Source organism: Sinohyriopsis cumingii, chromosome 3 (genome assembly GCF_028554795.1).
Source record: "Sinohyriopsis cumingii isolate HCF-2022 chromosome 3, ASM2855479v2, whole genome shotgun sequence".
NCBI lineage: Eukaryota > Metazoa > Mollusca > Bivalvia > Unionida > Unionidae > Sinohyriopsis > Sinohyriopsis cumingii.
Genome location: NC_142963.1, coordinates 116,037,354 through 116,049,905, shown reverse-complemented (window position 1 = coordinate 116,049,905; position 12,552 = coordinate 116,037,354). Strand labels below are relative to the sequence as shown.

General features: G+C 36.1%; 1 protein-coding gene across 5 annotated transcripts in view; it reads left to right on the top strand.

Moving 5' to 3' along the window:
- LOC149803653 (uncharacterized) overlaps positions 1-12,552 on the top strand; it is a 77,482-nt gene that overhangs the window by 27,114 nt on the left and 37,816 nt on the right. For all 5 annotated transcript variants that reach the window (XM_089953417.1, XM_089953416.1, XM_089953413.1 and 2 more), the window contains 4 exons: positions 472-631; positions 1,066-1,263; positions 6,073-6,261; positions 8,986-9,155. In XM_089953417.1, the coding sequence (XP_089809543.1) occupies positions 472-631; positions 1,066-1,263; positions 6,073-6,261; positions 8,986-9,155 (717 nt within the window). The remainder of the gene's footprint in view (positions 1-471; positions 632-1,065; positions 1,264-6,072; positions 6,262-8,985; positions 9,156-12,552) is intronic.

Sequence of the window (12,552 nt, the reverse complement as noted above, 5' to 3'; positions counted from 1 at the left end):
TTAACACTTTGCCTTTGGGCCTGACTGGTAACTGGCCAGCTGAACAGGGGAATTTCCTTAAAATAGCCTAATTCCCTCATGGAAAATTAATGTTTAAGGTAATCAGTGCAGAATGTCATGATGTAACTTCAGCTATTTAATGAAAGATGAGTTTTAGTTTTATCTTGCAAGCTATGTAACTTGCAGGCTAAATCAGCCAAATCTTATGTATTATGGATTTGAGGGTAACTTTATCGTTTATTGCTTATGGATTTGAGGGTAACTTTATCGTTCATTGCAAATAAGGATTACAGGTTCAATACCCACTCACACCAACCTGTGTCAGCTGCCTTGGCATGTGAGAAGGGCTGTTAAAACCAGCAAAAACAGAAACCTGAAAAACAAAAAATGCTCAGAAGTTCATCTGTTTAAGAGCCTGCAATTGCTATTAACTAGATCTAGTTTTCATTATTTACATCTTTCTACTGTCAGAATTTCAATGGTCATCTGGAGCTGAAAGTGGAGCATCTTGAAGCATGTCTGGCTGAGATTCAGAGTTTTAATCCTTCCTGTCCTGTAAAGAGAATGTACAGTGTGTTGAAAGAGATGAAGAGCAAGAGTAATAACAGCACACAGGTTACAGGACAGCCAGGTAAGCAATGTTAAATTAATCCAAAAGAAAGAAGAAAAAAAAGGAATAAAGCTGCATCCAGTGAAATTCACAGACCCAAAGCGCTGAATTATCTGCTAGATATGCCAAAGTGTAGATAGGGTTAATGGAACCTTGGCTAGCAAAGATTCAAACACTTTTGAGACATAATGAACACACTGAAACATTTTTCTTGTCTGATGTTTGGCATGTGTCACATAACTTAAAAGTTTTGCATTTTACACTGTTGCTTTTCCTGTATTATTGTTCTTTTACATGCCACACAGGATTTGACTAAGTGGCATGCATTCAGAGTGTTAAATAATTTAGTATATATTCCATTTTGCATGGGAGTTGAAAGATAGTGAGTGCTGGTAAATTTACAGATATGAAACTTCAATCTTTACTTTGCCTTTATCTTCAAATTTCTTACGTAGTGTTACCTGAGGCACCTGCGGGGTCTTCTCTAAAAAGACGGTGCTCTAGTGAATGTGATAATACTGATGAAACGGCAACAAGCAAAACAACAAGAAAAAGATGGACTCGGCTTTCATCCTCACAAGATAGAAAGATAGAATCACAGGACATTCGAAATGGAGAAGCATCAAAAGAAGAGGACACAGATAAATTAACAAGTAAGATATTCTAGGTCATGACTCTCAAATTCAAATCACCATGAGGGTAAATGAGGACTAGTACATTGGCCCGAGGGCTGAATCTCTAAAACCATTCCATACAGCAAAAGTGACTTATAAAAGGTTGCCAGTTGAAATGTAAATGATGTAACAATATAGTTTTTATAAAACCTGGCTGGCTCTGAAGAAAAAATGTGGATTATTATAATTCCAGGTGTCCTTGTGGGCTGCAAGAAGTAACTCCAGGATCACATGCGGCCCTTGGGCCATGTGTTTTTAACCCCTGTACTAGATAGTGCCATAGCTTGATATATTAAGCACTCATTAAATGTTATATTACTTTTGAATATTTTGTTTTCACTATATGTTAAAAAATGTTAAAGATAAAATACAATCACAACAGGAGTAGACAAATTGGTAGTTACCATGTTTGGGACTATTGTATTCTGCTTTTGGACTACTTAACTGTAAGGTTCTAAAGCCTGTGGGACTAACAGTTTTGTCTGGTGGTTTTTTTCTTCTTTTTTTTTAAAGTACCTTTACACCCAACAACATAGGGCATTTTGTATCAATCCCTTCATTCCCTATCCAATTTAAAAATGACAAGCCTTAAGGATATTTTTATAAAAAGGTGCACACAACTTTCCTTACCTTTCCCTAATTTTTAATTTCTAATGCAGTTATTGGTGGGGGTTCCTTCGCATTTTGGACCAAAATGAAGTTTCCAATGTAAATCCAATTATGTTTCCAGCCATTTTCATGTTCCTGGAAAAGTATTTTCGAAGAAGAGATGGAGTCTTTGGACAACACATTCATTGAAGGTATATACTGTACCTTCATCCAGTAGTTATAATTTCTGTTCCTAATATTTTCCAAAAATAAATTGAACAAATAGAAATGTAATATATGTAGCCACAAGTTTAAAGACCTTCACAGTTTGAAGAATTTTAAATTTATTCTACAAATTTATCAAAATAGACTTGCTGACATACGGATGCAGTGTAAGCATAGATAATCCCATTTGGTTTGAAATGTGAAGATGACAGTGTTAAGTTTTGTGCATTTATTTATATCTTTTAGGCTTTGTATTTTAAAATTGTAAATAGATGTCAGCTTTCCATTGCTGTAATCCAATCCATTTAAAAATCTGTTTCCTGACTCGCATTCTCAAGTTTCTTACTCACCTACATTTATCACTTTGGAATAAAAAAAATTCCATCCAGTTTTTTGTGTGATCTGCATGTTGAAATAATTTACACAATATGGGTGGCTGGGTGAGCTAAGGCACTTGCCGTCACAGATCAGTGCCATCTTACATTTGCATGTATTCAAGTCAAAATAAATCGCTTATGAACATGACCATTGAGAGAATAGATTTAATACTTGATGAGATATCAAAACTCGAGGAAAGGTACACCATTCTTTATTCAAATCTAACCATGGGTTACATACGAGAATAGTTTCATAAGATATCGCTGCTAAAAAACATGGGTTGTATACTACCTACAAATGTAAACTTATCGAAGATATTGAATCATCTATGCCTGAGACTGACATAGACTTGGAAGAATTAGTTATACTTGCTTGAATTGTTGATGAAATTCAAGCTGAAGTGGAACAGTATGAGAAAAAAGTTATAAATTGACATCTTAAATCTCACAAAAAAATTGTGATTGAGAGAAAATTTGGGACTAAAGTATGACCATTTTACAGCTCAAAAAATTGCTTGATAATATCAGTAATTATTTTTGTTCACTTGATTAGAACAAAATTGTTATTTATTACCCTCTGACATCCTTATTGTCTGTTTTTGTGAGTTGAAGTTGTCTAGCTTGGCCAACAGAACGGCGTTGCATTCATCTGCGGTAAGCATGGAATCATCATTGGCATTTTAATACAGTTTGTAATCCTGCATAAACTGCTTTCCACTGCTGTCATGATCACTCTTATGCTTGTTTTTGTATCAAGTCTCACTGATAATATTTTTCCACTGGCACTAACTGCTTCAGTGATAATAGATACAGTAACAGCAGCTATTCCAACAGGGACTCTCAATGTGGTGGCTATTCCAGTTACACCAAGCCCCACCATGGCCACAGGGGCCCCGAGTGGTCGAGTGGTCTAAAGCGCTCTCTGTTACAGATCACTGCCATCTCACCTCTGTCTGCGTGAGTTCGAGTCTCAGATTTGGCTAATGTGGATATGTGAGAAAGCTTGCCGGTAGCTTCTCGTGGGTCGGTGGTTCTTTCCGGGTTTTTCCGGGATCTTCCTCCACCATTAATACTGGCCGCCATGTATAGCCTGTCATGTGCTGAAAAATGGCGTTAAACCCTACAACAACAACAACAACAACCATGGCCACAAATGCTATACCACGTGCAACATTAATAATTCTGCTGATGCATGTATATCGCTGAAGTATTCATTGGAATTTGTCTATTTCTGTTTACAATTGAGTTTCTGTAGCATTAATTTTATTATGTTGATACTGCTTAGGCTCCATCATATTTTAATGTTAACATTATAATTATTGACCTGTAGTTGGAGTGCCTTGGCATTCTTCAAGCAATCATACGATTATATGTAAGAATTCAACACAGTAAAAAAAATTAATTGATGGTTTTAGAGTTGTAAATCGTTAAATGCCTTTATATGTTCATCGTGATCTAATTTATGATTAGCGATATGGACATCCACATGTTTTTGATGCTGCATCTTGTTCTCGTTCTGGGTTGTGCATGTTGAGTTCTCAGATCTTTGTGCCTCTGGTAAGAAAAACACAACTTCATATTTCATTTGCAATAAGTGCACGGGACATGCCAGTATCTCTAATTTTACCTACCTCGTTGATTTTGGTAAAATTGCTGGCAACTGGCCCTGTTAGTTTAGTAATGTCGGTCACTTTAATGTTGTTCTTTTTATCTGGCCAAATTGATTTTAAAAAATAACACATTCATGCTAGTCAATCCCATTGTAGTCCACTAATGCAGCTGAATTGTCTTTTGTGGCAAAAAAAATTGTGTCCACGAATGCATTTTGTTTCTGCTGTCTCTCCGCATATTTGATCATCCATAAATATCTGTGGATACAATGTTGTTATACTACGGCAATTTTTAATTACATGGGCTGTTGTACCTTAAAAAGGATAACTGTGCCATATATTTGTGCAGTGTGGTCACTGGATTGGCTGAGTTTATCATAGCAATAAGTGCTGCTGTAGTTTCTGTCCCACATATTGGAGGATCTATTGTGGTTTGTGTTGGCAGCAGTGTTGATACCCAGGATAGTGTATTGCTTCATTTACAGCAATATACTCGATAAATTCTCACAATGGCGCCAGACCATAAGAATTAAAATGTATGACATTGCATGAATTAATGTAATATGCAACCCACTGAGTTCCAAGACATTCATGCGAATCTAGATTAATTATTCCAGTTTCATGGGTTTGTGGTGCATTATGTAGTTCATCGTGCATTAAAAACCTTTCCAATATTTGATTAATTTTTATCTCTGCTATTTCAAGTAAATCAGAATTTGACAATGGTGCTTTCACAGAGAATGTTGTAGCCCTACCCTTCTGTTCCCCTTGAGTTCAAGCTCAAAACAAAAATGGAAAAACCAAGTTTATTCTCTGAAGAAAAGTAAATAAATTTACCATTTCTTAGACAAATCAAAGTGACTACCAGTATGTTTAGCATATGAAACCTTTAGCTTGTACCAGTTACCTTCAAAGACCATGCTTAGTCAACAAGCACTGTCAGCTTTAAAAAAACACCATGTCAGTTAAATATTGCTCACTCTATTGTCATAAAGAACAAAGCTTATTTTTCGAAGAAAGTAAAAATGTTTAGTTAATCAAAGCTCAGCCAGCACTGATTTTCATGGCAAACACAGTAATGAATAGTGACAGCACTTGTATGGCATTTTTATCTTTGCACACACTGCCAATTATCAATTTTGTGGTTGTTATATGTTTAGTTATTGTAGAGCAATCCATATCTGGGTTTCATGTTAGGTTCAGTGGAGTACATCAGGGAACCAGTGTGACATTTCCAGTAGTACCTCAGAGGCTATAAACTGCACATATTTTTCATGCAAAATGTCTGCATAATCAAAGAAGTATAAAAAGAAGTATTCAGATTTTTGGGGGAAAAAAGCAAGAAAAGAAACAATTACATTTATTGGAAATCCTGTTGTGTTGATTCAGACTTGTCTCATATCTTATTATGAATGCCTTTTGGTGACTTGGCTCCTTGGTGACTTGGTCATTTGGTGACTTAGCCCTATGGTGACTTAGCATAGTAGCATTAGTAGTATTATTACTGTGCTCTACCAAGACATGCAAAAAATGATGCAGCTGCTTCAGATCATGTACCATGGACCCAGACCTGCATCTGTGCAGTTTGCAGTTGGAATAAGGAAGTACATGCAGAACAACATTTATTCATGTGGATGTTGGGACTATTCTGGAGCGGAGAATTTAGGAAGGACTTGCTCCTTCCATCGGATGATTTTTCCTGAATGCAGGATGGATTTAATGAAGAAATAAAGGTAGGGCTGGAAATTATAATGTGTTTTTTGCACATTTGGTTGCCTTTCCATTGTGACCTATTTTGAACTAAGCATAAATCTGCACATCCTCTTCCTATAATTGACTTATGTGTATTTAATTTGTATTGTTTATTGTCTTTTTTCTTATGATTATCTGTTATGTAAAATTGTATTTTGTGTAATTGACCTTAGTCCAAAATCAAGTTCATGGTGTACCTGACTCGCAATTATATTGATTCTTCATGCACATTTCAGCGGTAACTCTACCATGGACTGAGAAGTATCAGCCCTGCAAGGCTTTTGATATCCTGGGTAATAGTAACAATTTAAAGAGGCTCAAGTCCTGGCTCACCGAGTGGAAACAAAGGGTTGATAGAGAGACAAGAAAAGCCAAGAAGCTACTATTAAAGCAGTCTAAAGGCAAAAAGACTTCAGAAGAAACAGGTATCTTTTATTTTATGAAGAGATTGATGAGTCCTTGTTATGTTTTCGAGTCGGCCCCAACAATTATAGTGGAGAAGGCAGTGGTTAATATCGTTTATTTTTAGTTAAGGTCATAGCTGAAATCAAGTATAAATTTAATCATACTTTTTTTTCTTCAGATTTCTTCAAATACTAGACTTAAACATAAGTACAAGCTTAAGAGATTTTTTCTAGGTTTAAACATTTCAGCAATTCTTACCGGGACATTCTTATGCCAGACATTGATTTTCATAGTTGATGTGATCTCTTTATTGTAACCTAAACACCATCAACACCGATTGAGGTTGGGTGGCCATATATAGTCAGTTTTATGAGGATGAGTAAATAAAGTACTGCATTTTGGGTATGTTCTTTTGCATAATTTATGAGAATTCGTGATTGGCTGGCACAAAAATTATTAGTCATGTGATTAGTTTGTGGCTCAAAATTATCCATGGTTGATGCAAAAACTATTTTCTAAAGTGTCGTTCATATTTATAATCTATCAATAACACCATGGAAATGGCTTGGCCTTTTGGAAATTCTGGAGCTGAAAATAGCATTTCCCAGAAGTAAACACTTGCTGTACCCTGTTTTGATTGGCTCATATCCTTCAGAATGCCGAGTTGTATTTTGGTCATGTGATCTTTGTCATGTACTGCACATCATGAAAAATCAAGAATTATTCATCAACTATAGCGGAAGTGTCAGCCTTGTGGCTTCCTGGAAGATTTGCCGTTTAAAATTCATCAAATGTTACTTTGACCAGGTATTCAAAAAGATCTACAATGGTATTTCTCAGGAATGAGATAGCAAAAACTAGGTTATCAGCATTATAGTATTCAACAGAGCTTGTCCAAATTGGCAGATTTACTTTTTATGTTTTCCTGGTATGTAGTGGAAAGACATGCCACTTGTATTGCCTCATCCGTCTTGCCATTATTACCAATCTTTTTCAAAACCTGCCAATAGTTTCCATTGTATCGATGGGTTATCCTGGGTTATTCCTCAACCAGATGTACTGACTGTCATGTATAACCTATTATGTGCTGAAAAACGGCATTAAACTAAACCAATCCAAAACTTATTCAAAAATGATGGCACAGGAGTCATCTTTAAAATTGTATTATTGCTCTTTTATTATGTTATATGTGAATTACTCTTTTTCTGCTCGGATTACTGTTTTTGTCCACTTGGAATACACTTTTTCCTCGCCAGGGGTTGGCATGTATGCATCTGTTTGGTCCTAGATGAAAATGGTTCTGATCTGACCTTAGATGGGGCTGCAGTCTTGAAAATCTCATGTCTTTGCTCTTCCTAAATGGAAAGTCATAGCAACATGGGGTTTTCATCATCAGATTTCTTATGCATACTTGCCAACCATTATGCTTTTGGTGTCATTATTATGCTTTTTTTTCTCCAAATTATGCATTACATTAGACTATGGATTTTGCCTCTTTGGTACAATAATAGTAATGATTCTAATCATGCAAAGCACTGAATGAAATCTGTGGCCTCCATTTTGGAGGGTGGAAAATCTGACCCGGTTACTTTAAATAGCAGATTATGACTAGAGCTGAAACAGGGACCACATGATCTGACACAATGGTCATTCACATCAGTGATTGTAATATCTAATAAGGGGTTTTCCCAGAAGGTGGTGCTATGAAAACCAGCTCAGAATGGCTGCTGTTTACAGCAGCCATCCAAACGAGCTTCCATGAGAATGATGAAGAGGTGTCAAAACTAGCTTCCATGAAAATCGGGTAGAGGTGTCCAAAGCACTTCTTTGAGAATGGGGTAGAGGCATCCATATCTTACATGAGGTAAAGGGTTAAAAATCGTTTTGTCACTCCTCCCCCTGAATAAATGGTCATTATGCCACTGGGTTTCTACCAGAAGACTTCTTGAGATGTCTGGTTTGTCTTAAATGAAAATGGTACCGATCTGATGTCCAGTATCGCCACCACAGGAGCCATCTTGTAAATCTTGTTTGTACTTCTACCCCTGGATAGAAAGTCATATCTTGAAAATATTGTTATTTCTCCTCCTCTCCAAATGGCTAGCTATATCAACATGGAGTTTTCACTAGTTGGTCCCCACATAACATTTTGGCCAGTTTTATGTTAAAAATATGGCTGCTTTGGTAACTGTCGTAATCGTTTTGTCATTACTATTCCTGAATGTATGATTATTATGACGGGTTTTTCACAAAATGACTTGTAATGATGTCTACTTTGTCCTATTGAAAATGTTGCCATTCCGATGTCCAATATGTGTACCACAGCAGCTAATTTGAAAATGTTGTTTTCACTGAAGAATATCAAAAATTATTTCAACACTTGACAGTTAAAAACAACAAAATATCTTATATTGAATCTCTAGAAATTCTTTTTGCTTAGCAGCGGATCAGTCCCTTCAAGGAACTCTTGTTCCAAGAGTTTTTTCATGTTTTGATTGCAAGCTGGATGCAATACAAGACAAGATTTTTGTGAATGCAACTACTCTTGCTGTGTTAAATAGTTTAATGTACAACTTGTGCGTAGTTTTATAATCATCAGAAGATTTTCATGTTGATCATTTTTTGTGAGTTGTTCCACTTTCTTATTTACATTAGGCTGGTTGGGGTAGGATGCAGGATAGGTGGAGGTATATTTACATAGCAAATTTCTCACCATTCCTCATGTTTCATGAATATTTATACAGCTGAAGCTGAGAAGGATGACCTATGGGGTGATGACAGTGATTTTAATCTAGATAGCAATGACAGTGAAGGAGAGGACAATTCCCTCTGTAATACCATGCTTATCACTGGGCCTCATGGAATTGGGAAAACAGCATCGGTCTATGCACTGGCACAGGAACTGGGCTTTAAGGTAAAATAAATTTGGTTTATTCAAGATTTCAAATTGCTGTTGAACAACAAAATGATTGTAAGATCTAATGGGATGATCATTAATTATTTTGGTTGCTACAGGTGTGTTAAGTCAAACCTGTGTTAAAGACCACTTCTTTTTGCAAACTGTCTTAAGAGGTAACAAAATATAAGTTTATAATTTGTACTCATTATGCACCAGCAACCTGTATTAAAGGACAATACTTTGTTCATTAACCACTTTTGGAATTCTGAAAGGTGGTATTTTGAAACAGGATTCACCATATATCAATTATGTGCAAGTAATAAGCAGGGATGAGAATTTTCCATTGAATGTGGATTTTCACAATTTCTTGGTTTGAATAGATAATTTCTATTTGAAACTCAGCGTATGTTGTAGCGGGAGAGGGAGGTAATGCTTTTATGTGAGAATCGATAAAGGATTAAAATTACACAACACCCCTTAACTTGATGAAATTTTATCTCAGAACGGAGCTCTTTACACCTGTTACAGACCTGCCAACCCTTGCGATTTTGCCATAAGTCTTTCAAAAATGACCCTTAAAATATGGACTTAAAGAACAAAAGCAAAAACTATGGAATAATGACTGTTGCCAAAAATCCGGATAATTGGTTTCTCCTTGTTTGATTTGGATACGGGTTTCATATTAGAATTAGTGGAATCAGTCAGGGAACCATACTACTTTACAGCAGTACCTCGGACGCTTTAAACTGCACATATTTTTCATGTAAAGCATCTGGATGATAAAACTGTTGATTATAGAAATCTTTAAAAGTGGCTTCCAGCACATGATGCATGTTGAAGAAGATGTGGAAATTAAGCCTCTTAAAAAGTGTTAATAATCTACATAGAAGAATAAAAAGGAATATTCAGATTCTTCTGAATAAGAGCAAGAAGGGACAGGATTACATTTATTGGACATCACATGTCAATTTGAATATGTCTTGTAGTGGGAGATATGATTGCTGTCATCATGTGTATTTGAAAAAACATCCAAGAATTACGCCAAGTTGAGAGACAGCAATAGCCCATTGAGCTGCATAGGATTTGGAAATGAAGTTTGTGCAACTGTACTAGTGTTAAATAAAGTCTACCTGTACTTTACAAACTTTTCAGTTGGACATAATGTTTACCATCGCTGCATGTTTTGAATACCAGACTTTTTAAAAATACGCTTTCTAGTATTATAACAGCAGTTTATGATATTTTGGTACACCTTCCTGAAAACTGATCAAACTTATGGAAAACAATCAACCGCCTTACTGAGACAGTTCGTTAGAGTTGGCAGGTCTTATTTGCATGTCCTCTAGGCCAGTTATATGTGGGCCATTGCACAAGTAAATATGTGATAAATTACCTGATTATGATTTATGGCATATAATGTCTAATTATTACAATTGCTGCAAAATGGATGACTGCCATAAAATGGAAATTTGGGTTTTGGAAATTTTGTATGTTGTCATTATAATAGTGCTGTGCATTAACTGGGAAAGGAGGTTAAATTTAGATTGCTAAAAATAGGAGAATCTTGAAGTAACTGTTTTTAGAAACTGCATTTGAAGATACATTTATTTTGTTTTTTAAATATTCTGTAAACTAGAAACAAAAGCAAATTTTCTTCGAAATCATTAGCATAAAGTGAAAAATGAATACCATCCATGACAAATTTATGATCAGACATGCAATAAAGTTATTAGAGAAAAGCTTTACATTCTGAAACAGAAGCTCAGATCACTTTTTTTATACTTAAATAGAAGTTTGTGATGTTTGATTTTTTTTTTTCCTTACAAAAAATGCTGAAATCAGCTGATTGGCTGAAATTTGTTTATGGTATAATATTATCCTTCATTTCATATCCATCTTGTCAGGATGGCCAAGTGCAAACTCAGACCAATCCTCTACCTCAGTCTTTTAAATCAGTTCATGCTGCCACAGAAATTCAAGAGAAAGAAAGCAAGATCAGTCTGCCTATCCGTCCATCCAAATCAGTTTTGCCATCATGATTTGACAGATGCATATTTTCATGTCTCTAACCATCTGTCCTGCAATTTGTATACTGCGGGAGTGGTTATCAGTTTTGAGCTCTCCTTGAAGAATAGGTTTTCATAAGTGGGCAGTCAACAAGTGGTCACCTGCTTTCTCTCCTTGATTGATATATTGGGAGAGGCAGGGATGTAAGGCCTGATCTGTGCTACCAAGCACTGATTGAAGTGTACTAATAAGGATCATGGGGCCTGATGTGTCATCCTCCAGGTGAAGACTGGGAAAGAGGACACAACCCATCATATCATAGCTTCATGGCTATAATTGAGTAATACGCTCTGTGTACTCTGAGATCTCAAAAGATCACATTCACCTGTTAAAGATTTCAGCTCATGAAATTGGAAGTCTGCATTTTAACTTAATGTTTTGATATGAGACCCAATAAAAGTTGTTGGCTGACAAAGCCCAGTCAACCATCTCAAGATTTTTTTCTCCTTCATCTTGCTTCACAGTGGTAAATATTTCATCTGGTGGGTCCAATGGCTGTGGGTCCAGATGAGCACCAGGGCAAATTGATGTCCGGACATCCCCCTCAACGACATGGGTTTCACACTTTTGCTGGATATGCCCTGATTTTTGTCTCTTGTCAGGATAAGTCATTCTTCATGTCCATTTATTGTTGTCACAGGTTATGTGACCATTGGTTGTGCTGTAGTCATGTTAGGAGAGTGGTTTATCCTTCATATAGATAACCATGCTACTCTTCCCTCACCATTAAAGGTTTGATGCTCACGTATTTGCTCCTATTACCAATTCTCCAGATGTTAATATGAATGGGGAATTTATTTAATAGAGAGATTTTATGGTAACCATGTAGTGTTGGGAAGTGAAGAGAGTGGGTAAGAGTTTCTTCACATACTTTATGTTTTGTTCTAGAGTTGCTTGACTAGGGAGTTTACTTTTCCTTGGTAAACAACAGTTGTCAAGAAAAGATATCAAAATTAAATGAATACAGACTGCACGAACTGGTTACTCCAATCAACATTTTAAGTAGAATGGTGAATTGGCTGTTTTAAGTAACAACAGTACAGGTCAGTCTTGCCCAAACCTGAAGATTTTGGGGAAAGTTTTGCTAGGATTGGGGGGGGGGCATTACGTTAAAAACACCTAGGGTCAGGTATTATTTTTATCCTTTCTGGCATACCTTTTGGGAGTTGCAATCTTTGTTAGATTTGGATCTTTGTACATTACTTTTTGCTCATTAAAGTTTGAACTTTTCTAAGATTGAAAGCAGACTGGTATGAGGCTTTATGTTTGAACTTTTGTAAGATTGAAACCAGGCTGGTATGAGGCTTTAAGTTTGAACTTTTCTAAGACTGAAGCCAGACTGGTG